The 23501-nt window shown below is 37.4% G+C and overlaps 1 protein-coding gene across 2 annotated transcripts in view; it reads right to left on the reverse strand.

Annotated features, from left to right (window-relative positions):
- LARS2 (leucyl-tRNA synthetase 2, mitochondrial) overlaps positions 1–23501 on the reverse strand; it is a 108939-nt gene that overhangs the window by 28898 nt on the left and 56540 nt on the right. For both annotated transcript variants that reach the window (XM_050937928.1, XM_050937929.1), the window contains exons 9-16: positions 20265–20424; positions 16762–16866; positions 12895–13010; positions 11694–11977; positions 8082–8180; positions 4840–4977; positions 2822–2925; positions 916–1098 (exon numbers count right to left, since the gene is read on the reverse strand). In XM_050937928.1, coding sequence (XP_050793885.1) covers positions 916–1098; positions 2822–2925; positions 4840–4977; positions 8082–8180; positions 11694–11977; positions 12895–13010; positions 16762–16866; positions 20265–20424 — 1189 coding nt within the window. The remainder of the gene's footprint in view (positions 1–915; positions 1099–2821; positions 2926–4839; positions 4978–8081; positions 8181–11693; positions 11978–12894; positions 13011–16761; positions 16867–20264; positions 20425–23501) is intronic.

Genomic DNA, 23501 nt, shown 5'->3' on the forward strand with positions numbered 1-23501 from the left:
ACTACAGCAAGTGCATACATCTAAACACTTATCATTTCTAGCCTCTGATAAAATGCCTGAGGCAGAGGCTATCATTACTACTGAAGAAATTACAGAACCACTTCAAAATTCTTTTAACATAGGAACATCATCCTTAATATTGCTTCAGATCCTGCAATAGCCTCATGTTGGAACACCCTTTATGAAAAGATTCTTCAGTTCTGTAGAAACCTTCCCAATGTAAAATATTCTTTTCAATATGAAGCCTGGAACAGAATGACCTAATCTAATTTTTGATTATATGTGAAACTCTGAAGAACCCATTATCAGAAATTAATGACTCTTAGAAAGGTCAATCAGATGGTCCTATTTACCTGTTCCCATAACAGAAGAACATTAGTGAAACTGAAGGCAACATATGTAAAGATGGTTAAAAGAAATACTTTTTCAAAACATGGCATGATTAACTTGTGGAACTTACTGCTACCAGATACTGAAGCCAATAGCTTATCAGGATTCAGAAAAGGATTAGACATCTCTATAGATATTGAGAACATCTATAATTATATGAGGTAAGATAATATTTTTGAGAAGTAATATAAACCCTCATGCTTTAGGACTTAAGCCAACCACTAACCAAGGGAAGACTGCAATGTCCTCTGAAGCATCTGGTACTGGTCACTCTGAGAGAGAGGAATGTGACCCAGCGTATGAGACCAGAGGTCCACCCATGTTCCTATTATTAACGTTAAATATATACACAACTAACAAAAAGTATATTTTATCCCAACAAAGGTCCCGTTTTAGAAAGACAGCCAGTGTAATCTTCTCATTACATCAGCTGCTCACATTCAATTCTCCAAATCCCAAACAACAAACTGTATTTCAAACAGAAATAAACCAAGAGGAGGAAAGAATCAAAACAATTTGACTTACTTTTTGCATCCCACAAAATGTCTTGTTCTGGAGGGGCAGCAAACAGGATGTACAGTCGCATAGTGTCTATACCATACTGCTCTACTAATTCCTCAGGATCTATCCCGTTATGCTTGGATTTACTCATTTTTTCCCATGTAACCTGCAGCTTCTCTTTGGTTTTTATGTGAACTGGTTCAGTCCCTAAATATATAGAACATATACAATAACTAATTTGATTCTACAAACATCTGGAGCAGCAGAACATAATACTAGGTTATTTCTAATCCTTTCTCTGATACCCTCTGTCATAAACAGATAGCTAAGGGTTAATGTCTCTTTCACCTGAAGCACCTGACCAGAGGACCAATCAGGAAACCGGATTTTTTCAACTCTGGGTGGAGGGAAGTTTGTGTCTGAGTCTTTGTTTTCTGTCTGCCTGCTTTCTCTGAGCTTTGGAGAAGTAGTTTCTACTTTCTAATCTTCTGTTTCTAAGTGTAAGGACAAAGAGATCAGATAGTAAGTTATATGGTTTCTTTTCTTTGGTATTTGCATGAATATAAGTGCTGGAGTGCTTTGATTTGTATTCTTTTTGAATAAGGCTGTTTATTCAATATTCTTTTAAGCAATCGACCCTGTATTTCGTCACCTTAATACAGAGAGACCTTTTTTTTTTTTTTTTTTTTTAAAGAAAGCTTTATATAAAAAAAGAAAGAAAAACACATACAAATGGTCTCTCTGTATTAAGGTGACGAAATACAAGGTCGATTGCTTAAAAGAATATTGAATAAACAGCCTTATTCAAAAAGAATACAAATCAAAGCACTCCAGCACTTATATTCATGCAAATACCAAAGAAAAGAAACCATATAACTTACTATCTGATCTCTTTGTCCTTACACTTAGAAACAGAAGATTAGAAAGTAGAAACTACTTCTCCAAAGCTCAGAGAAAGCAGGCAGACAGAAAACAAAGACTCAGACACAAACTTCCCTCCACCCAGAGTTGAAAAAATCCGGTTTCCTGATTGGTCCTCTGGTCAGGTGCTTCAGGTGAAAGAGACATTAACCCCTAGCTATCTGTTTATGACACCCTCATATAACTGAAAGAGAAAAAAAACAATTATGAGAGTAAGACAGAAACCTTTTTTACATTCTTAACTTTACTGAAGTAACATTATGATGTTTCCATCACACAGGGGAGAAAATGTCTTTCTTCCATTTTGTAAAGCTAAATCCAGCGCTTGTGGAAGCTAAATCTATTGTATTAGGATTTTTGCATTAGTGTAGCTATCTCAATGCAAACCTCCTGCGTGTATGTGCTGTACTGGAGTAATATGCCACTTGCAGATTTCCCGACTGCACACAAACTCTGTCTTTTATACAAGGTACACGTATAGCACAGCCAGTAGCAAACATATGTTTTCTTAAACTGCTCTGCAAGAATTGCATGTAAGCATTGGAGAGAAGTTCATTCTATGCCCATTCTATCTAGATCTTATCTGTTCAGATTGCCAACAATGGTGTTGACTGTGCTAATGGTTTTGTAATGTGGACATCAGTCTACTAGGAAAGGAATTTAGACCACCAACTCCTTTCACATGGGCTAGTGAATGGCCTCCATAAGATACTCACTTTTAGTGATTTTTGGACATAGACCAGGCTTAAGTAAAAACAAATATAGCTGAAATACTGTGTTTGGTAATAGTTACACGCAATTGGAATAGTATTTTCTCTGTATGTGGATTCAGCATTAAGCATATGAGTCCAGAACACACACAAAAGTCAATCTCCGGTTTAATGATTACAAGAATTCACTCCTCACTGATGAATTTTCCATGCACTATGACTTGTACATCCTTTTTCACTGAACTAGCCCTTGACTTTTCTGGATGCACCTGCGCTGGTTGTCCCATATGGTCTCTTACCAGTGAGATCAATTTCCTCTCTCTTCAGATATTGGCTTGTTGTTGTTAGTTTGTATGTCTGACTCTTGATAAGACCTTGAACCAAGAGTTTATAAAAAGGCTCCCTGAGGATGAAAGGAAAAGGAAACCTGTCTGTTGAAAACAGCTGTCAAAAGCACATTTTACATTAAGCTTTAGAGGCTGAACTAAATTAGACAATTATTTAATGAAAGAAGAATGTCACACTGACAACTGAAATAGCTGTCACCTGCAAAATCAAAGGATATTTTAAAGAGCAACTTTAATGGGGGAGAAAAATATTTATGAAAAAAGCAATCTGACCATTCATTTTCTGCATCCGTCTTTCTGTCACTCAAATATTCATGTTTGAACAAATGGCTTCTCTTTTACAAACCTAGGGCCTCCTTCTGAGTGTTCCCACAGCACAGGAACACAGGAGTTGCAGTAGTGGATCAGAGTCCAGTGTCCTATTTCTAGCAGTCGCCAGCACTCGTCAACTCAGAGGAAGGTACAAGAATCCCACAGTAGGCAAGATGTGGGATAAGGGTAAACTTAGAAACTTCTACATGTTAGTTACATAACCCCTACTATTAACCTTGGTGTTGACAACTACCTAATTTAACAGAGTAACACTTTGAGTGTCTTTATGAGCACTTTCCAAATAGTATTTCATAACCTACCTGACAAACTCAATTGCTTAATTGCCTATTATAAATTAAAGGCACTTAAAGATGCAAAAGCTGCAACCGGATTCTGCCATCACAGGAACAAGAGAACATCTTAAAAAAGAAGTGATCCAATCCTAAAATAATTGTTTTCCAAGGTAATCATAAGATGAGAATTCATAAACTGAGGGTTTGCTCCTTATTTCAGGAGAGCAAGCCCTTCCAGACCATTAATTAAAACAGTTAAAAAAAAATTAAAAAAGGTGAAAAATAAAACAATTAATTTTCTTCCCCAATACTTATGCCTTTCTCTTGAATTTAAAACAGGCATTTAAATAACTACCATATTTTACCAAATATGGGAACATTAACTAAATAATCAGAGCAACAAAAACTGGGTAACTGTCCCAACTGCAGGTAATTTTTCAGGGAAGGCTTGTCTTTTCATAACAGAGAGTTAGTTCAGGTCAGATGCCATGTTGATAAAAGTTAAAAGTAGGAATGTGCATTTCCAATTTCTGTTTACATGGAGAGAGGCTCAAAGATGCAGTATAAAATACTTTACCATATACGGGGAAAAAGTAAAAAGGAAACATATTTGATTTAAGTGGGAGACTACAGAAGGATGGAGAAATGCCCAAAATCAGAAATGCTCAGCCTGTGAAAGGAACTGGGGGAGAAGGCAGGGCTTAGAAACAAATGCAAATCAGTACTGAATTTCTCCTGTTGCTCAAAAGGGTTTCACCCTAGGAACAATGTTGGGATGACTCCATCTGCTGGTTAAAGGAAATACAATTTAAAATTGCTATCGTAAAAATAGTTGCTTTGATTTTTTAAAAAAACATTTCCAAAGGATTTAGGCAGAATACTACATTATCAGGAACTATTTATACCTTTTGCCCCAATTCTGCAAAGACTTATGCAAGTGCTTAACTCTCCATAATGAATAGTTACATTTGAATTAATGAGACTACTCACAGTGCATAAAGTTAAGCATGGTCAAATTAATAGCTCTACTCACAGTGCATAAAGTTAAACGAGTGTAATTCTCTGCAGGATGAGGGCCTGAGGCAAAATTTTACTACTAGTGCCCTGAGCCAGTAAATATTCATGAGACACATACGTACACAAACAACAAATGCAATACAGACTGTAAGAAACTGATCACTTAGCTAAACTTGAAGAGGAAGAAAATTCAGGCTCAGAGAACGAAATGTAAAATATACCTTTGAAAATAATATTGGTACCTCTGCTTCTTCTACCTTTATAAAATTTCATTAATGCCTGTGGATGTCAGATGCAGTCTGAGACTGATGCTTGAATTATTTTTCATAGAAATCTAATAATACTTACTTGTGTTTGGTCATCTTTTGATCATAGCAAAAATGGCTCAAGAATCTAGCATAGTATAAATGCATAACTGCATGCTCCTTTCCCCCAATGTACAAATCCACAGGCATCCAATAGTCAGCCAAGGCTTTATTAAAAGGCCTAAAACACAAAGTAACAGAAAGCATACATTAAGTATAAAGCAAAAGGAAAAAACAGCTTTACTGGAACATCTCCAATAAAACTTGACTGGAAATAAATGTTCACAGTGAGCTGCATGTGCATCTTAAACTACATTCTATTAATTTTGCTAATGGCTTAAATTCTTATTTTTAAAAAACAGTATTTGACTTGGTTAAATTACAAAAATCCGTGTGAGAATTTTTAAAAGCTATAGACAAAGATCCACTAGAATATAATTTGCAGATAATATCTTAGATGTATGACTATCAGTTCACATGTACCACCTAAAAACTAAAAAAATGCTATGGAAATATGTGCTCGATTTCTATGGAACTTTCATAACTGGGTTGTGGTTATCTGTTCTAGCCTTTTGTGGTTACAAATTGATATTTTGTGGGAAAAATATATAAAATGTATATATATGGCTATATATTATTCTCCAAAATATATAACAATAAACCAATTTTAAAAATATTGGAATGATTTCATTTATTTATTTAAAATTGAAGGTCTGTGTTGCCACCATTAGAGGGCAGCATGACATTTATTATAGTGTTTAAAAAGCATATTCCGAATATTCATTTAGGGCATCGTAAACTGAAACTTTAAAGATACTGTTTTGGTTTACACCACTTCAAGTAGCTATGTCTCTTCAAGGCATGTTTTATAGCCCCACTCTTTAGCAAATGCACCTATTGGACTACCTCAGCTTGTATCAGAACTGTGATTTTATTTTGTTATACATTAGTTATGCTTCCTTAATTAGAGATGAGCCTGGAATAAAACCATGGATCAAGACTTCACATGTCTATAATGTAACTAGTCACAAACCCAAAGTTCTAAAATGCAGATCTGAGCTTTTCTTAAGTTCATTGTGTCCAGATTTGGTGTTTGACCCACAAAAATAAGGGCTTCTCTATATGTTGTTTAACTAAGGCCTTATCTAAACTACAAATGTGTTGGGTGTACAATTATATCAGCCTAGCCCCCTGGTGTAGATGCAGCAGATGCCGACAGAAGGAGGCTTTCCGTTGGCATAGTAACACCACTTCCAGGAATGATACTAGCTCTGCTGACAGAAACACTCTACTGTTGGCACAGCTGCATCTACACTGGGTTTTTTGTCACATCACAGCTACATTGGCTAGGGTGGTATTTTTTTTCACACCTCTGACTGACACAGCTATGCTGACAAAACTTTGTATAGCATAGAACTGGCCTAAAGGTATGATTTTAACTGATTTAGTTAAACCTGTGCAAAATGATATGTGGGCACTCTTATTTCAGTATAAACCAGGCTTATTTCGATTTAAATCACGTCCATTAAGAACACGTTTAAGCTGAAGAGAAATGAGTGTGTCTACACAGGGGTTTGCACTGGTTTAACTAAACCAGTAAAAGTTCATGGATAGTCAAGGCCTTAGTTTGAGCTATGAATCCTGTTCAGAATGTTGTTCTGGGTCAAGTTCTATTTAAAATATATTATTTCTATAATTTAATTAATTTATTCCAAGGATGTTACTTAATGGTACATCAGTGCACACCCAGACTGTGCTCAGGGGACAAGCACCACCTGTAGCAGAAAGACAACTGGGACCAATAAATGGAATCCTCTCCATATCCCCAAGTCTTTATAATCAAAACTCTTCATCAACTCCTTTTCCTCCCCCACCAAGAGAAGCAAGTGGATTTCTTAGTATCTCATGTCAGATAAAAAGCAGATAACCGAAACAAACATGTAAATAGTTTTAATGATGGAGTTTGTCTTAAAAAAAGACCCACTGACCAGGATCCTTTTAATTTTTTATTTTTCTTAAAGTAGGCAATAATTTTCAACAAAATGTCTCTCTCCCCCACCCCATGGAGGTCAGATTCTAAATCAGAAACCTTGGCATGTAAAACAAGACAGACCCTAACAGCAGGGTTTGCCTATCATAGGATCATCACATACTACAATTCACTGGACACACTGAAGCCATTCTATCAGACACTTTCCATATATATCTGTGTGAAGACTTAGTAACCCAAACAGTGATACTTCTTATCTAGTTTATGGCTAGCCTTTTGCCTACAGAACAGCTCATAAAATATTCAAGAAGCAGTAATCATAGGCTGACTGTCCAGCAACTGCAGACAGCAATCTAATCTGAACAGTGTATAGAAAATACATTTTGGACTGTTGAGTCAGTCTTTGTGCAGCCTGCTTTAATGCTGGATTTGACAGAACCTCCAGGACACAATCAGCTTTGCTAGTACGATAGAAGATGGAGTAAGTAAACAGATAAATAACTTTGTCTATCTCTCACTCTGCCCTATTTTATAGTCACTAATGCACAGCATATCGAGAGTTTCCTTTTGTAATACTGTATTTAACTGAAGTAGTAACATGGCAATTAGCCACTATGATGATACTTTATTTTAGCTCTGGACCTAAATTAGCATGACTTTGGCTAGCCTAGATTGGAGGTTTTCTTAATTTCGGTCTCTGGGGGAAAATTGCTTGATTTCTCACTTCTTTCCTTCTCAATCAGCTCTTGCCAGCTGAATGCGTTGCTATAAATCCCAGAAGCCGGTTAGCTATATTCTTAGATAGTGGCAGAATGTAAGCACACCAGTAACAACAAAGAGAAAATTAAAGGCTTTGTCCACATTACAGAAGTTACACAGGCTGTTTCTGCCTTAGTTGACAGAAAAGCACCTGATGACCACATACATAAGAGACTTGGTCTACTGCTGGAGAGTAAGTAATCAGCTTAAGGAGTAAAACCTGTGGATCACCAGTTGCATGTAGTCTCGGCCCTTTCATGTCCCATTAGGGGCTGATAGCCTTATTCCACAGTTCAGAACAGTTCCCAAGGCTACTCTAGCTTGAGTACGGCCAGTCAGCATGCAAAGAATCAGGAACTCATAAAAGGGTTCCCAGACAGCCTCCCATCCTGCTGCACCCAGCAGACAGTAGAACTACCAGAGCATCTGGCTGCTTGTTTTTTCTTTTCTTTCTACTTCTGCTATGTAAAACAGGTCCAGGTTACATGAAACCCATATGACCATGGTCCTGCCTGCAAGCTGCCTGGATGCCTTACCTATCAGAGTTATGAGGATCAGTGTATCTCAAGTAATACCAAGATGAATCAACAAATGTATCCATGGTGTCTGTTTCCCTCTTTGCTGTTCCTTTGCACCTGGGGAATAGAAACATTTTCAGCACTCCTAGATGAAAAAAAAATACATCACATGCTGATTTTTTTCACATCTTGAAGATATAAAACAAATGCTATGAAAGTCCAAGAGAAAGGAAAAAGTATTTTGCCATGAAATAGAAGGATAGAAAGATACTCAAAAACCAGTACATTCTTCTGGTACTATCAGATAAATCATTCATGACCACTTCCAGTAGAAAGAGTATGGTAGGTTGCATTTCACTGGTTCTGGTTTTATAAAATGGTTTGTTTTTCCTGATTAGTTGGGATTCCACTTATTTGCAGGAAAAACAAATTTAGTTTAATTCCAGTTTTCATTGAGAAGGATCAAATCTTTCCCAGTCATAGTAATATTTTAATTCATGATTACTGCTAGAACAAATCAATATTTGCTAGGTATTATATTGAAGGTACAGACTAAAACAGATTCAAAATGAGAAGTTAAATGCTGGAATAGTTTTTCCTTTCCCCATGAATAGAAATAATTTGATCATGGAAACAAACAGCAGGAGGAAACTTTTTTAAAAGTAGGTTTGCATTTATTGCAACTACTCAGTATTTAAGTATGTATCTGCTAAAATAAGGATAAATTTATAACACAAATGAAATTTTGCAACCTGCTGCAAACCTGTGTGCACTATATATAATATAAAGAATGTCAACTGGCTGTTTAACACTTACAAAATTGTAACGCTAACCTGTTACGGTGCTTGGAAGCTTCAGCTAGCACAACACGAGACTGCCTGCTTGATAGTGTAAACCACAGAGAGCATATAAAATAAGCTCTTCAACAGGAACACTAACTTCCTAGTCACTGCGGGATATGGTGAGTCTTTGGTCTATAAGACCTTTATGTGACTGGGGTCCTGAATACCTAAGACACCCTCTCTCTGCATATTTGCTATAGAATTTCCGGTCATCTGAGGCATGTGAGATGCATGTATTTAGTGGTAAGTATCAGAGGACTTATGTCTGAGTGTGATTAGTGGAAAGCCTTTTCTTTCCTTTCTCAGATTACTTAAACCAAGTTTGCTACCCTGAAATGCATGGTACAAGGCAGGGGGTTGGACTGCTGTGGTGATGTCAGGTTAGCAGCCCAGAATTTTTACTTGATAACTGCTATCTCATGCTCCAGAATCTAAACTTCCATTAAAAAAAGTCTCTAGCCTTTACAACTGTGGAGTTAACCTTCAAAATGTGAACCAAATGTGAGTTGATACAGTCACATCTGCCTGAGTTTGCAAACAGTCTGAAACATTCATCTCAATAGGATGCTAATTCTGAAACCAATGATAATTCAGTGTCAACACTTTTTTAATTGAGCAAAACAAATAAGACAGGAGAGAGGCAATTACATTAATATCTGCATAATTCACCCTGAATGGTGCCTCATTCTGGCAACATGAGTAGGTGAGCTTGGGTTGCAGGCACAGCTTAGGGAAGTACCACCGCTTATTTTTTCTCCAGTCAGATCTCTGTGCAAGGCCCATCTCTTTTAACAAGCTTTTACTTGTAGCCTGATAACTGCAGCGGAGGCATCTTGTTTCTAGCTGACTTTTTAGTTTAAAGAGTCAATTATATTAAATTCTGTACATGTGCCCAGAGACTAGAATAATAAGTTTATTACAAAATAAATAAATATTGTATTATACTATAACAGAATTGTCTCAGCCTATCAACTTCTGGGATACTTTACATAGCAGTTATGCAATTCCCTGCACCCTAGTTGGCTATGGCTCATTAACTAGGTAAATTCATGGAGGACAGGTCACCCAATGGTTATTGGTCAAGATGGTCAGGGACACAACCCCATGCTCTGGGTGTCCCTAAACCTCTGATGGCCAGAAGTTGGGACTGAATGACAGGAGATGGATCACTTGGTAAGTTACCCTGTTCTACTCAGCAAAGAGTACTGTGGCACCTTATAGAATAACCACTTCGTTGGATCCCACGAAAACTCATGCTCCAATACGTCTGTTAGTCTATAAGGTGCCACAGGACTCTCTGCTGCTTTTACAGATCCAGACTAACATTCATTCCTCTGAAGCATTTGGCTATCAGAAGACAGGATATTGGGCTAGATGGACCAATGGTCTGACCCAGTTTGGCCTTCTTATGTTCTTAACATAGTGACAGCATGCAAGCCACTACACTCCAGCTACTGATAGCCTACAGCTAGCCATGCAGACGGCAGACATTTGCCTATTCACTGAATAATTCTTAACTACTGTGAAGTCATTATGCACATCCTTCCACACATGACTGGTTACAGCTTCAAAACTACACATCTCTATGTCCACAGACAGAGTCACCTCAGCTTCCTATCTCTATTCATCCTGTTAATCCACCTAATCCCAGCTATTAAATACTGCATGTAGATGGAGTATATAGTCTAGAGGAGATCAGAACTAGTGTTCCCTCTTCACAACAAAGGCATTTCAACATTTATATCAGTGGGAAGCCTGGAGTGCAGGCAACAAAGACATTGCTGAGAGTTTTACTTCAATATTACAATTCATTTAGTCAGACTGCCTTGAAATATCCATATTCCTTAACAAGTTACTGTGCAGTGTTTAAAAAAGACTACCTGAAATGACATTTTCTTTGCAGAAATATGCAGATGTATGTCTTTCCTTTACTCAAAATGTATATCATCAACAAGTCAAACATGTTTCCAGTGAGCCACAGAACTGCCCTGTATAAGCCACCTAATTACAAATGAGAATCACGCTAATACTCTAACTTTCCAAAGCAACAGATTTACAGTTTCTGTGTTATGAAGCATGAGAGACTGACAATGCCCTGGTCGCTGGGCCAGCACTGCTGACAGCGGGGTTTCACTATATGCCTGGAAAGGAAAGGGTTTCTATCAGGGATTCCTCGGGTTCTCTTCTCTCCACCTGCAGAAGGTGAGCACAAACTCCAATGTACCCAACACTCAACCAGCTCTGGAGACATCTTGTTTTCTCTAATGAATGTATATCTTTCTAAACCTGAACTACATGCTTCTTCTTAAAGAGCTGGGAAACAAACTGTATGACCAAAATCTGAATCATACACCTATTAACTCCTTCAACCTGAATTATTTGCTGCCATGTAAAATGCACCAGGCATGTAAACCTTTATAAAAGATTCTACTGCAGTAGCACCATCTTATCTCTGTTGTCGGACTTATTAATTAATTGATCAATATGTTAGTTTCCTTAACAAAAGCAAATGAAACAACTCAATATACCCTACAACCTTTGCTTTAACTCTGCTGTTGAAAGAGAAAACAAATCTTGCAACAGATGAAGTAAGCAGTACTATAAAGAAGTGGAGAAAGAAGGAGAAAAAACTATTTTATTTTTCTCATTTTCTTTCCTCTCACTTAAAAAAGCTGAGCTTTTCCTTCAGTAGGTATTTATTAAGAAAAAGAGCTTGTATTAAGAAACAGTAAGAGGCCATATTATGGCAAGAAGAATTATAGCAAGTGGAGAGTATATATTTGCTCACCTTGGACATGAACAGTTCATCCACTCTGGGACAGTTTCTAGAGGGGAGGCTCCCTTTCCTGTAAAGGTGGTTATATTGGGCAACTTCACAGGTAAGTCCTCATAAGGCACAGGGACTGTGCCACAGGTCTGGCAGTGGATTATGGGAATAGGTGTTCCCCAGTACCGCTGTCGAGATATTAACCAATCTCTTAACTTGTCACTTGTTAGGTCTCCACCTACTCCTTTATTTTTGGCCTGCTGAGTTAGGGCTTTTAAAGCTTCCTGCCTAGTCATGCCTGTGAACTGATAAAAAGAAAGACTGATAATTAATATATGCTACTATTGACAATGTTGTAGTAGCCCCATTATGTTGTTTTTCATATGCATAGTACAGAAACCCAACACTCAAACTCTGATGGGACAGAGGTTCCAAGCATTTTTGAGGTTCCCCATTTTTTTTCTGGTTTACACCCATCCACCTTCCAGTCTTCCACACGTCAATCACGAACCTTCTGGTCACTCTTGAAAGCCTATCAAGATCACTCCCTTGATAGGCTGAATGGGTCATTGCTGAGGAAGGGCCTGTTCAGCACTCCTGGCCTCTGTTGGCCAGATATCTGCAGTTAAGGTGGCTTCTCCTTACTGCAATGCATCCAGTATATTGGAACTTCAAGGCAGACATTGCAAGAGTATGAGTGGTAAATCAGACCTTCCCTCACATATTCATTCTTGGTGGTTTTATACTTCACTTCTTCATATATTTTAAACATTCAATATCCCTCCCAGGTTAGACAGACACAAAACCTGTCTCCTATTGAACAACAATCGCCTCTTCCTCAGATTAATACATGCAGACTCTCAAGAGCTCTTTAGCGTTAGTTTAGGGTTACATCCTTACACAGCCATGAAGCTATCAAATGGCCCGTAATAACATTTCCAGTGAATACAACCAAGGAGACTAATATATTAACATTTTACCTGAAAGAACAACAAATGTGTAAATGAAAAACGGGAAAAAACATCAAGTCATTTTCATGATGGAATTTATTATTCGTTCTCTATTGTAAAATTTACACTACTATAGCATTTTTGTTCTTTCAGGTATGTAAAATTTTGAAGACTAAGCCTTGAAAACAAAATATTTGGCATTTTCCAAGTAGTGGGTTTCAGTATGCACTATCACTGTACTTTAGAAAGAAATGCAGTACACGTGCACCAACCTCTCCAGAGTTGACAAGGGTCTCTAAACCATCTGGTAGTGTTTCAATGATTTCAGAGAAAGAGAGACCCAGATTCTGAGCAACAGCAGCATCTTCTGGATTAATACTAGGAATTCCTAGCCATGGAAGAGGAAAAAAGTCAGTTCCATAATTGGCTAACACATGGCTGCTCCTCATAATTTTTTTGAGGAAAATATTTTCATCTATTGGTACGTATTTACTTCTTTCCAATGGCTTTAAAAAGACATTGGCAAGTAAAATGTTGCCAAAATTTCACAAAATTGATAAAAAGCTTGTGAAATTTCAGTGACAACCGTTATAAACAAAACATTCTCTTATAGTGTTTACAACCCAAAAATCATTATTACTGTGCTAGCTCAGGAGAACCTGAAAGTGATTGGGTCTGAAATTGACTAAAAATAAAACTGAAATTGACTAATCTGTTTTCATTTACCAAATTGAGAGAAATGCAAAAGCTAAGCAAATAGCAAAAATACATAGTAAGTTGTTATAAAATAACTGAAGGTGTTATTGAAAACAAAGGTAAGGTTTTAAAAAAAAGAAAATGACTTAACTTGACAATGTCCTTCAACACTGCTGACCCTTCTTTTTAAAATCTCATCCTTTGCTATGACAAAGTCATCTCCAGTAATTCCAATTCAAAGTAATGTCAACCTTACATTCAGAATAAAGCTAGAGAAAGCATTTCTTACTGCTGCCAGAATAAGCCATTCTATCAGAATATTTAAGGCCACCGATGACACCTTTTCCCACTATGCCTTATTACCTGGGACATTCACACATTTTGAATACAAGTCTTTTCTAACCCACACAGAATTCTTTTTATTGCTGCCACTTACCAATATCAAAAAGTGATGTATTATTTTAAAATAACCCTTGTTCACAATGCTACTGCCTGACAGCTGCAATCTGTTCAGCAGCTGCTGTGTTTCACCTACAAGGACAGCATTCTGGTGGTTAGCTAAAAAATCCTCATTTTTATTATACATATTTATATTCAAATATTAATTATATGTTGTTTGACATACTATATAACACGATGATGTATATCCTTCTACGTTAATTTGTTTTCATTTTGGGGGGGTCAGTTCTATTTTTTAAATAAGTCTGCATTAATAGGTTGGCCTCCATCAGCCAGAACAGTAGATATATTGACCAATCCAAATGTGAGGCTGGCTTTTTTCCTTCCTATTCTTGGAAACAACTGTTGATCTTTCAGATCTAGAGGCTCTCAAAAAATGATTTAAAAAACCCAGCCACCTTAGAATTATCGCAATACAAACTTGAATTAAAAAATCACATACACCCTTACTCAGCCACGGAACTACCCATTATGTTAAATATTTCAACTGTGTCGATATATGGAAATACATAAGCAGATAGCTAATTGCAAAACAAAAGAACAAACGAAAAAGAAACCAAAATGTGGGATCATATGAAACTCCACAGCAGAAGCTCCCTATTGCCATTCTTAAACCCCTATTAAAGCATGGTATATCGGTATCTTACTAAGTCAAAGAATCCCCTGCAATCCACCACAGGTGGTTTTACCATATGCTGCACAAATAGAGGAAAGCAGCTCCCACATTTTAGTCTATTTTTCTTTAGAGAAGATGACGATGCTACTGTCCTCTATTAAAACTCAACAGTTGGCATCCAGCATTTCCTGGGAAGATCTGGGAGGTATCCAGCATACATAAGACCAAAGTACGTGCCAGTGAACAAAACAAAGGCTTGTCATGAAAAGTAATATTAGGGAAACTCAATTATTTGGCCTCTCCTATTCCAGAAATTGCTTTGATATTCTTTGGCTCCCAAAAATACAATGATGTATTAGTTATTTACTCCTTGGAGATTAAAGTGGAAGTACAGGACAAAAATGTTGAACGGAACTGTGTTATATCAAATCTTCACTAGGAGTCAATAAAGAATATGACACATGGAAGTCATATTAATACCAATGGTATACCACCCTCAAACTAATAAAGATGCAGTAAAATATCCTATCAATACTCATACAATATTTTAAAAATATTTTTAATTGAATTTAGTTCTTATCAAAAGTTCCAGATTAACAGCCTAATCCTCCCCAGGACATAAAAGCAGAAAGGTGCAAAGAAAGTAAATTTCAAGATAACCTATTCATTTAAAAATGTCTGTTTGAAGCAATTTGTGTATACAAAGCAACTCAATACATACACAAACAAGCATGTGCTAAAATTCTGAACATGCAAATTTGGAGACTCTTGAAAATCTGGACTCCTCCTAATAAAACAGCCAAGTTTGTTTAACATCTTGAAGAAGATGAATACCTTTAAAAAGTTACAAGGCTGTGTAACTCTGGCTGGCTTTGCAAAGGCTGAGAGGGGGATGCCAGAAAGGAAGGCATTGATTGACTCAGTGAGAAAGACAGAGAAAACACAGGAGAAAGACAATACATGGAATCTTTAAAATTTTAAAAAACACTTTTTTGGACTAAGCTGAGTTAGGTTTTTTTGTTTGTTTTTTAAATCTCTAAAAGAAATTGAAAAGATTCAAAACACACTTTTTTTTGTTCCCTTCTGTCTTTCCTCCTCAATGTCCTCCCCTACACTTGTTCAGATGCATCTTCCTAACCTGTATTAACCTTTTACACTTTTTAAGACTACCTAAAAAATTTTTTTGTGAAGGAAAATAAGATGAATAAGATGAAGGTAAAAACAACCTAAAAAAAATCTCTCACTTTAACAATTCATATCACTCGCCTACATTTTACTGATTCTAAACTGGGCATAATAATACAGTTTATTATATGATTGGGCTAACGAGTTCCAACCCATGCTGTGAAACTCATAATACCACAGCTAGCAGGCTAGTCACATCACTTGATTTATTCATCCATTTTTCTAATAACTGTTAATAAAGAATTTCTAAGAAAATTCAGCAACTTATAAGAACATAATGAACTTAAAAACTGATTTAACAAGAACCCACCAAGAGGAACTCTGTATTTTATTATTGACTTTTTGTTCAATCAGAACTCTGAAGTGGCCCCTGTTTTCCAGAAAGCTGCACATTTGGGCTAATATTCCACATTTGCCACTCAGCCTGGTCATGCCCTATAGGGTAGCATACATAGGCTCATCCTCCCCAGGACATAAAAGCAGAAAGGTGCAAAGAAAGAAGCAGAAGAGAGTCTAGGAGAGGTAGCAAGGCAAGACAGAGCTCAGAGCCCTGTGGATGGTACATTCAGGTTCCCAGCTTTGAGATCACTGACCATGATCAAACACAATTATTGTACATTCTGTATTATTTTATTGATATCAAAACAAATACAACTAGATAAAGCCAAATTTGGATTGATAGTTTGATACATTTATTGAAGTAAGGCAATTTTTAAGATATCTTCTTTTGGGACGTTCTATTGTATGGTAGGCATAGCAAAACTACACTGCTACGAGTCTGATCTTTGGCAAATATTTTTTTTGTCAAGCATTGATGCTGTTCTGTTTTGGTATGTGTGAGAAAGAGACACACTCATATTCACGTCTTGTATTATAATTCTTAAGAGAAAATGTGGAGGTCTTCAAGCTTGGGGTCTCACTACAGTCAACTTTTAATTTTATTAATTTTTTATAATATTTTTCTCTTTCATTACAATATATTACCCTGTCTCTTTGTATTCAGACCTGTAACAAATTCTGCGTAGCTACCTTTCCTTTCCCTTTCCCTTAATTAGGAAGAATATTGCCTCTAAAGGCCCTAAGACAGCCATTATCTTCCAAGGTTTACAGCAGCAGTTCTAGTGTTCCAAAATGGTAACTGAAAAACTTCAATGTTGCTCTTGTATTTTTAAATGTCACTTACCTATTTTAGTATCAATATAGCCCTCAAAAGCTGATTTTGCAGAGATGACTATAGGAACCTCCTGGTTGGTAAGTAAGTTCACTGCTGTCACTGACGTAAGGCAGTCTGCAAATACATGTAAAGATCACAATAATTAAAATATGACACCAACAGTGCTAAGAATTTCACTTATTAATATGCAAATTTCTGTGCTTTGCATCCTAATTTCTTATGAAGTAACCCACTGAATCAAAGTACTTTCTTTGTTTAAAGGGAGAGGCTCAATTTAGAATCTAGTCAATTTCAAAATATGAATTTAAAGCTGTTAAAAGCTTCTGTAAGTCCCACTGCCAAATTTTGTGATTTAAAAAACTGTTTTTTTGTTCCCTGATGGCATGTGAAAGATCCCCACAAATAAAAGAAACTAACTCACTATATAGTAGAAACAGAGGAACAGACAATGTGCAAAGAACTGATAAATGTACAAAGTAAACCAAGTGAAATACATTATTGTTCTCCAATTTCTTTCAGGTTTACTCATTTTAGAAATTAATTGAAACAACAGCTAGTACAACAATTTCAGACCAACGCATTATTTTGGCTGACAATGACCCTTTAAAATAGTAAATTCTAGGGCTGTCAATTAATCTGAGTTAACTCATGCTATTAACTAAAAAAAAAAAAATTGTGATTAATTGGACTTATAACAATAGAATACCAATTGAAATTTATTAAATATTTTGGATATTTTTCTACATTTTCAATATTGATTTAAATTACAACACAGAATACAAAGTGCACAGTGTTCACTTTATATTATTATTTTTGATAATGGGGGAGAGGGATAGCTCAGTGGTTTGAGCATTGGCCTGTTAAATCCAGGCTTGTGAGCTCAATCCTTGAGGGGGCCATTTAGGGATCTGGGGCTAAAAATCTGTCTGGGGATTGGTTCTGCTTGGAGCAGGGGGTTGGACTGATATTCTATGAAGTATTGCTATGTGTTTGTTACTGAAATATGTGGTAAGTGGGAAACACCCACAAGTAGCTTTTCAGTGACAATAAAGAACTGATATGACAGATTTACATCAGGACCTACCAGACATGTGTTGATGGCCCATCAATAAGAATCAACTGTCCCAGAGACTCCTCAGAGAGGGCATGTGCCGAATGGGGTTTACCTAGCCCCCCCCCATGTCACAAAGGCTGGTGCATGTCCACTTTCCTTTGACTAAGTGGTGAACTAATTGATGCGCTCGTGCTGTTCAAGAAGAGGTCTTGAGCTGTATAAAACGGTACATTTCTGGGGTGCAAGTCTGGGGAAATTCGCTGGGGCCTCTCACTGTATAATTCATGAGTGTCTTACAGAGCATTCATGCAACTTAGCTGGGTGTGTCCCTGCATGTTGTTGACTGAGTGAGCACAGCACCTGGAGGGGTTTTACTGCTTGTCACTAGCACACTGTAAGATACAGCCCAGGGAGGAGAATTAATGGGACACAGTGGTCTCACAGTCCAGACTGTACCCCGAGGGTGCATCACAAGGTGTGTAACTATTTCCATTTTAAAGGTTCTTTTCAATTGCTTATAACTTTCTCAAACTTTCATCATTCTGGCTGAAATTTTCTAGATCTGGTCTCACAGGAGGGTGAATTCCTTTAGGCAACTTGAAGCAACAATGGTTCAACTATTTTTGTGTAGGAAATGTGTAAAAAATACACTTTTGCCATTATAAAAAAATAACACGTGATCTTTACTGCACAGCTTTTGCGCTCCAGTCGTCTGGCATAGGAATATAAAAGTTGGTAAGGATGTAATCCCTAGGATGCAGCTGTGCCTTTCTCTGGGCCAGTGAAAATCTGTTTTGATTTAGCTGAGTTATAAGAGCTTAACATGCATTTCTCACAGGCATAGTGGTTTTTAATCATACAATAGAATCCCTCTGATATCCCAGCTCCAGTTTCTCCTGGCTCCCATGGAAGAGGCTCGGGATAACCAATACCTTTCAGCCCCCGTTTCTTCTGATTCAATATGAAAAATATCAAGGTTGTAAAAATGAACCATTCAAATCAGGAAGTACTTTAACTCTGCTCCCTGCGCATTTACATTATGGCATCATCTTTAATTACATGTTCACCTTATTTTTTTTCCACTGTAGGATTCCTTCCTCATTCCTTGCAGAAGTTGGAGAGTATGAAGTTAATGAGGCAGTGGGCCACACATTGAGCAGCAAAGATAAAAATAATTCTTGAACAGCTACCTCATTCTCTGAGCCAGGTATTCTGTCACTGAATGAGGTGGAAAAAGTAGTATGCAATTATGATATTAAAGGCACAGAGCAAGATTCTCTGGCCAGCTCTGACCTTTGCACAGTGGTGCAAAGGGGATGGAATCAGGCTTATCTTTCCTGTTGGGGATCTCTCCCATGTGGGCAAGTCTCCAACAGCTGTAAACCTGGCATAGCCAGTTCCTATATCACCCTCCCTACAGCTCTCAGTGCAGCGAGCATGTCACAGGTGGGGAAGAGTAGCTGAAATGCACTGTGCTCCAACTACCCATAGAAGGCAGATGGCCCCTTAGGGACTATTGTGAGGTGTGAGAACTTAGAGTAGCCCTAAATCTATACTCAGGCCAGACATTGGGAAGAGAGTCAGGGAGATATAACTGGTTCTCCCTTATCTGTTCCAATGAGCACGAGAGGAGCAAAGCAGAGGATTTGACCTTATATTATAAACACATGTGCACAAGATAAGATTTTTTCAACTTAATAAAAATACAAGTATTAGCAGAATGAAGTAGAAATAAAATACGTATATTTTGTACTTAATTTGCTTTTTAAGGCATCCTGATTGTGAGTTTCCAAATGTAACAAAAGAACAGGCCATACCTCTACTTAGCCCAGGTGAGTGTGGTGTCTGTTAAGAAGTCAGTTACAACTCTCTTACTCTGGAGAACAGTCTGTGCCAGCTCCAGAGTAAGTCAAGGCCAGCCATGGGGCTGCTCTAACTTACTCCACTGGGATGTTATGCCAGCTGACGATCAGTGTGACAAAGCATATCTTAGCCTGCTCCCTCCACACTCCTATCTTTTCCCACATGCCCTATACACCCCAGGGATGGGGTAGGGCAGAATGGGGAGATATGTATGGCTAACTCTGCCAGCTTTATTACAATGAGGAGGCAACAATCCACCAGGACAATTTTCCACTGGGCAACTACAACCAGAATCTGGACATGGTAGAAAGGACCCAGAACAGAAACAGGGGGTCTGGCCCACTATTTTCATGCAACCAATTGTATTCTTTAAAGGTTTATCAACCATTATAATACTAAGACTAATATTCCAGACATTGTCATCTCACCGTCCTTGAAGTCAGGGCGAGGTAAAATGATACTACTTGACATGTACAAAGAATCAAAGGAATTGTTTCTCAACAGGAATTTTCATGTTCATGCTTCCCTTTTTTTAACATTAGTCTCTAAAACTATCACAGTTCCAGAATAAAATAAAAACTGACCAAAAACTCACCTTTGCCTGGGATAAACTCACTCTGCAACACTTCCTTCAGACTACTATTTGCATGCAGTAGTCTATGATCAGGTAAAACATATAAGTGGGAAGCTCCATAAATGGCTTCAGGTGTATAGGTATAGGCAGCTAGCTTCTCTCCTGTTTCTTTGCCATTAACCTGATAAAGAGCAGAAAGTATTCCAGAGCAGTTTTATTACTAATTTTCTCCATTAAAATGCCGTTTTTAATATTTCCTTCTGCTGTGACAATTGGTCTATAACTTTTGCCTGTTTAGGAATATATCATGGAAAGTAGGTCAAATTGTTTTCAATAAAGAATGTTATAAACAGGTGCAAGAGAAACAGACAGACAGACTAAATTAGTCCAAACAGAAACTCACACACATATTGATATAATCCAAGGACTGTTCAAATTATGTTTGTTAAAAGCATATGGTATGGAGCTGGAAGTTAGTGCACCAAAACTGCTGCATCAGATATTAGGCCTAATGGTGTACAAATCATGTGGGGTTGGGCTATTCCATCAATCACTCCTTGCTAAAAGAAACAGACTTGCGGGGGTGGGGGGGGGGAGAAAATAGAGAAAGAATTGACAATATGAAATAACAGAAATGGTGGCTACTGAAGTAAACTTCACCTTCATGGCTTCCACCCCTACAATCTCTTGGGACCCCAGGCCTTCATTACCCTAATTCTGAGATGTCCTGACCAGACTGAGCTAGAGAAAGGGACCCAGATAACATCGCCACCTCTGCTGGCTCCAGCTGACTCCCAAACACCACTTAGGATGAAAGAGATTGGACTTTAACAGTAGTAGCAGCAGAAGCAACAACTCCAGCCCATCACAACTAACTTCTCTTTTACCCAAAAGGATAGTTATTAACACCACGTAGGACATTGTCAAACAAGGGGTTTTTTTCCATTTAAAAACTCTCTCTAGCTAAAGAAAATAAGGGATATTGTTAAAATGAAAGCCTTACATAATACTTCAGATTTCAAATGCTTTAGCTATTTTTCCTTCTTTTCTGTATCTTTAATAAAAGGTTACAAGGATTTTTAATGGTTGCTGTGGTAGTAAGTTGGCCGTGGTCTCCGTGTACCAAACCCAGGACCTTGTTTAACACTGTTTATTGTTGGACAGGGACTGGGGTTATGTGAACACTTTTGGCCTATATAGTCTATCTAACTTAATACAATACCACACCTTCCTTTCTATTCACATTAAAGGCCCAATTAATCCATCAGATACACAAGGATAACTCCCAATATCACAGTCAGCTGTGTATTTGAGGCAGCCTTAGAAGTTAACTCTCCAGAGCTCTAATCCTGACTAAGACACCATCTCTCTCTGTGGCTCTGGAAAAGAGAATTTTCTTGCCTCTGTTTCCCCATCTATAAAATAGGGATAATCATACTTAAGAACCTCTTTGGGTATTTAGTCTTATCCAGTGCCTACACAAGTCAATGGGAGCCTTTCCATTCACTGCAATAAGCACTATATCAGACCTATTGGTTGAATATCACAGTTAATGTTTGCAAATCACTTTAATGTATTATAAGTAAATGACTAAATGACTTTATGCACAGTAAGCATTATTCAGGGACTGGTGTATTCTGTGGCTACAGAATTTACCATGAAAATCTATCCCTTGCCACAGACTTGTGATCCAGAATCTAAACTTTCATTTAAAAAAAATTATGGCTATGGCCCTAGTGGTAGTGAAAATAATCTTATTTTTCGGAGTCTGCAGTCATCCTGTGACAATAGTTCTGACAGAAATTGTCCCATTATTCATCTAAATGAGGTGCTGAATCTGAAATCTAAACAGAACTTTAAACTGTTTCCATCTCCAGCCTCCCCACTGACATTTCTACAGTGAAGTTAAATGCTGCAGATTTTGTACTTACAACACATAATGAAAACTGGAAAAGATGGCACAATATGAAATAAATTAAGTGTAATATATGACTAACACTGGGAACACTGTACACTGATATTTATTTTAATATTTTATTAATTAAAAATCTATTTTTTAACATTTCAATTAAGCTATTGCAGAATTGCTACAGAATTTTGGTCCAGTTAAATGCTTTACCACATGGAGCCCTCAGAGGAAATTTTCAAGTGCACATCTAGGCATATATTTACAGAAGCCTCTGACTAAGGTGGCCTGTTTTTCAGATGTGCAGAGCCCCTTTAAGGTATTTCAATTTAGGCTCCCAGAAATTAAAACACCTAAAGTCATTAGTCATTAAGCCAAAGCAATTAGGCACCTAACTCTCACTGAAAGTAGTTGGGAGCTAGGTGCCTAACACCATTTGTACCTTTGAAAATCTCTCACTTGATCATCATCAAAAGTCATTTCACTTTTGCATCTTTCCAAAACGATGTCATATTCTCTTTGTTCTGTGGACAGAGCACAGGGCAAAGTGTATCTGTACTTTTCTTAAGTTCTCCTTACCTACCTTCCTCTTTTATCCAGCACTTTTCTTTAGGTTCCTCCGTATCTAGTTTTCTAGTTTGCATTAAAATGTAGTATTTACAATAAATAGTACTATCAATATAAATAGGCTCAATTTAGCATAGATTTCCCAAGAGGGGAGTTCTTCATTTCCAGTGGAGGAAAAGAAAAAAAACAACGAATCTCTTACTCCTGTTGCTCTACACTGATATCTACGGGGTTGAGAGGTATATGTGTGCATCCTCAACAACTCTGTTGCTTTCAAAAATTTCTGTGGTCATGCAGGTTGGCAGGACTCAATGTTAGGAAGGAAAACAAATATTGAGCAAAGGAAGATTCTGTACCCAAAGCATTTAACCAAAAATAGTTTTAAAGACTCAACAGCAAAATACTACTGGCTTTTCTTTAGTCCTACTAAGAATTAATAATAGTTTCATGTGATTTTTGTCCCAAGAGCTAATAATCACTCTAGCAAAAATACTCATACTTGATGCAGCTGGCTTTTCTTGGGAATGGTTGGAGATGAAAGAACTACTACGTTAACTTCTCAGCACTCGTCTGTGGACTTTGTGGACCCTAGGCGACACAGACAGAACTGAACAGCTACAGGGTTCCAAACTGCTGAACTCATACAACAAATTTTGGATGAGGATTTCAGTTTCTTGCTTTTTATACTAATGAGAAGCTACTAAAATTTTACTACCTTTGTCCCATGAATAAATTCCAGTACAATGAAGAACTGGAGCTTTTAAATGTGATGCATGAAGCTTATA

Source organism: Gopherus flavomarginatus, chromosome 2 (assembly GCF_025201925.1).
Source record: "Gopherus flavomarginatus isolate rGopFla2 chromosome 2, rGopFla2.mat.asm, whole genome shotgun sequence".
Lineage (NCBI taxonomy): Eukaryota > Metazoa > Chordata > Testudines > Testudinidae > Gopherus > Gopherus flavomarginatus.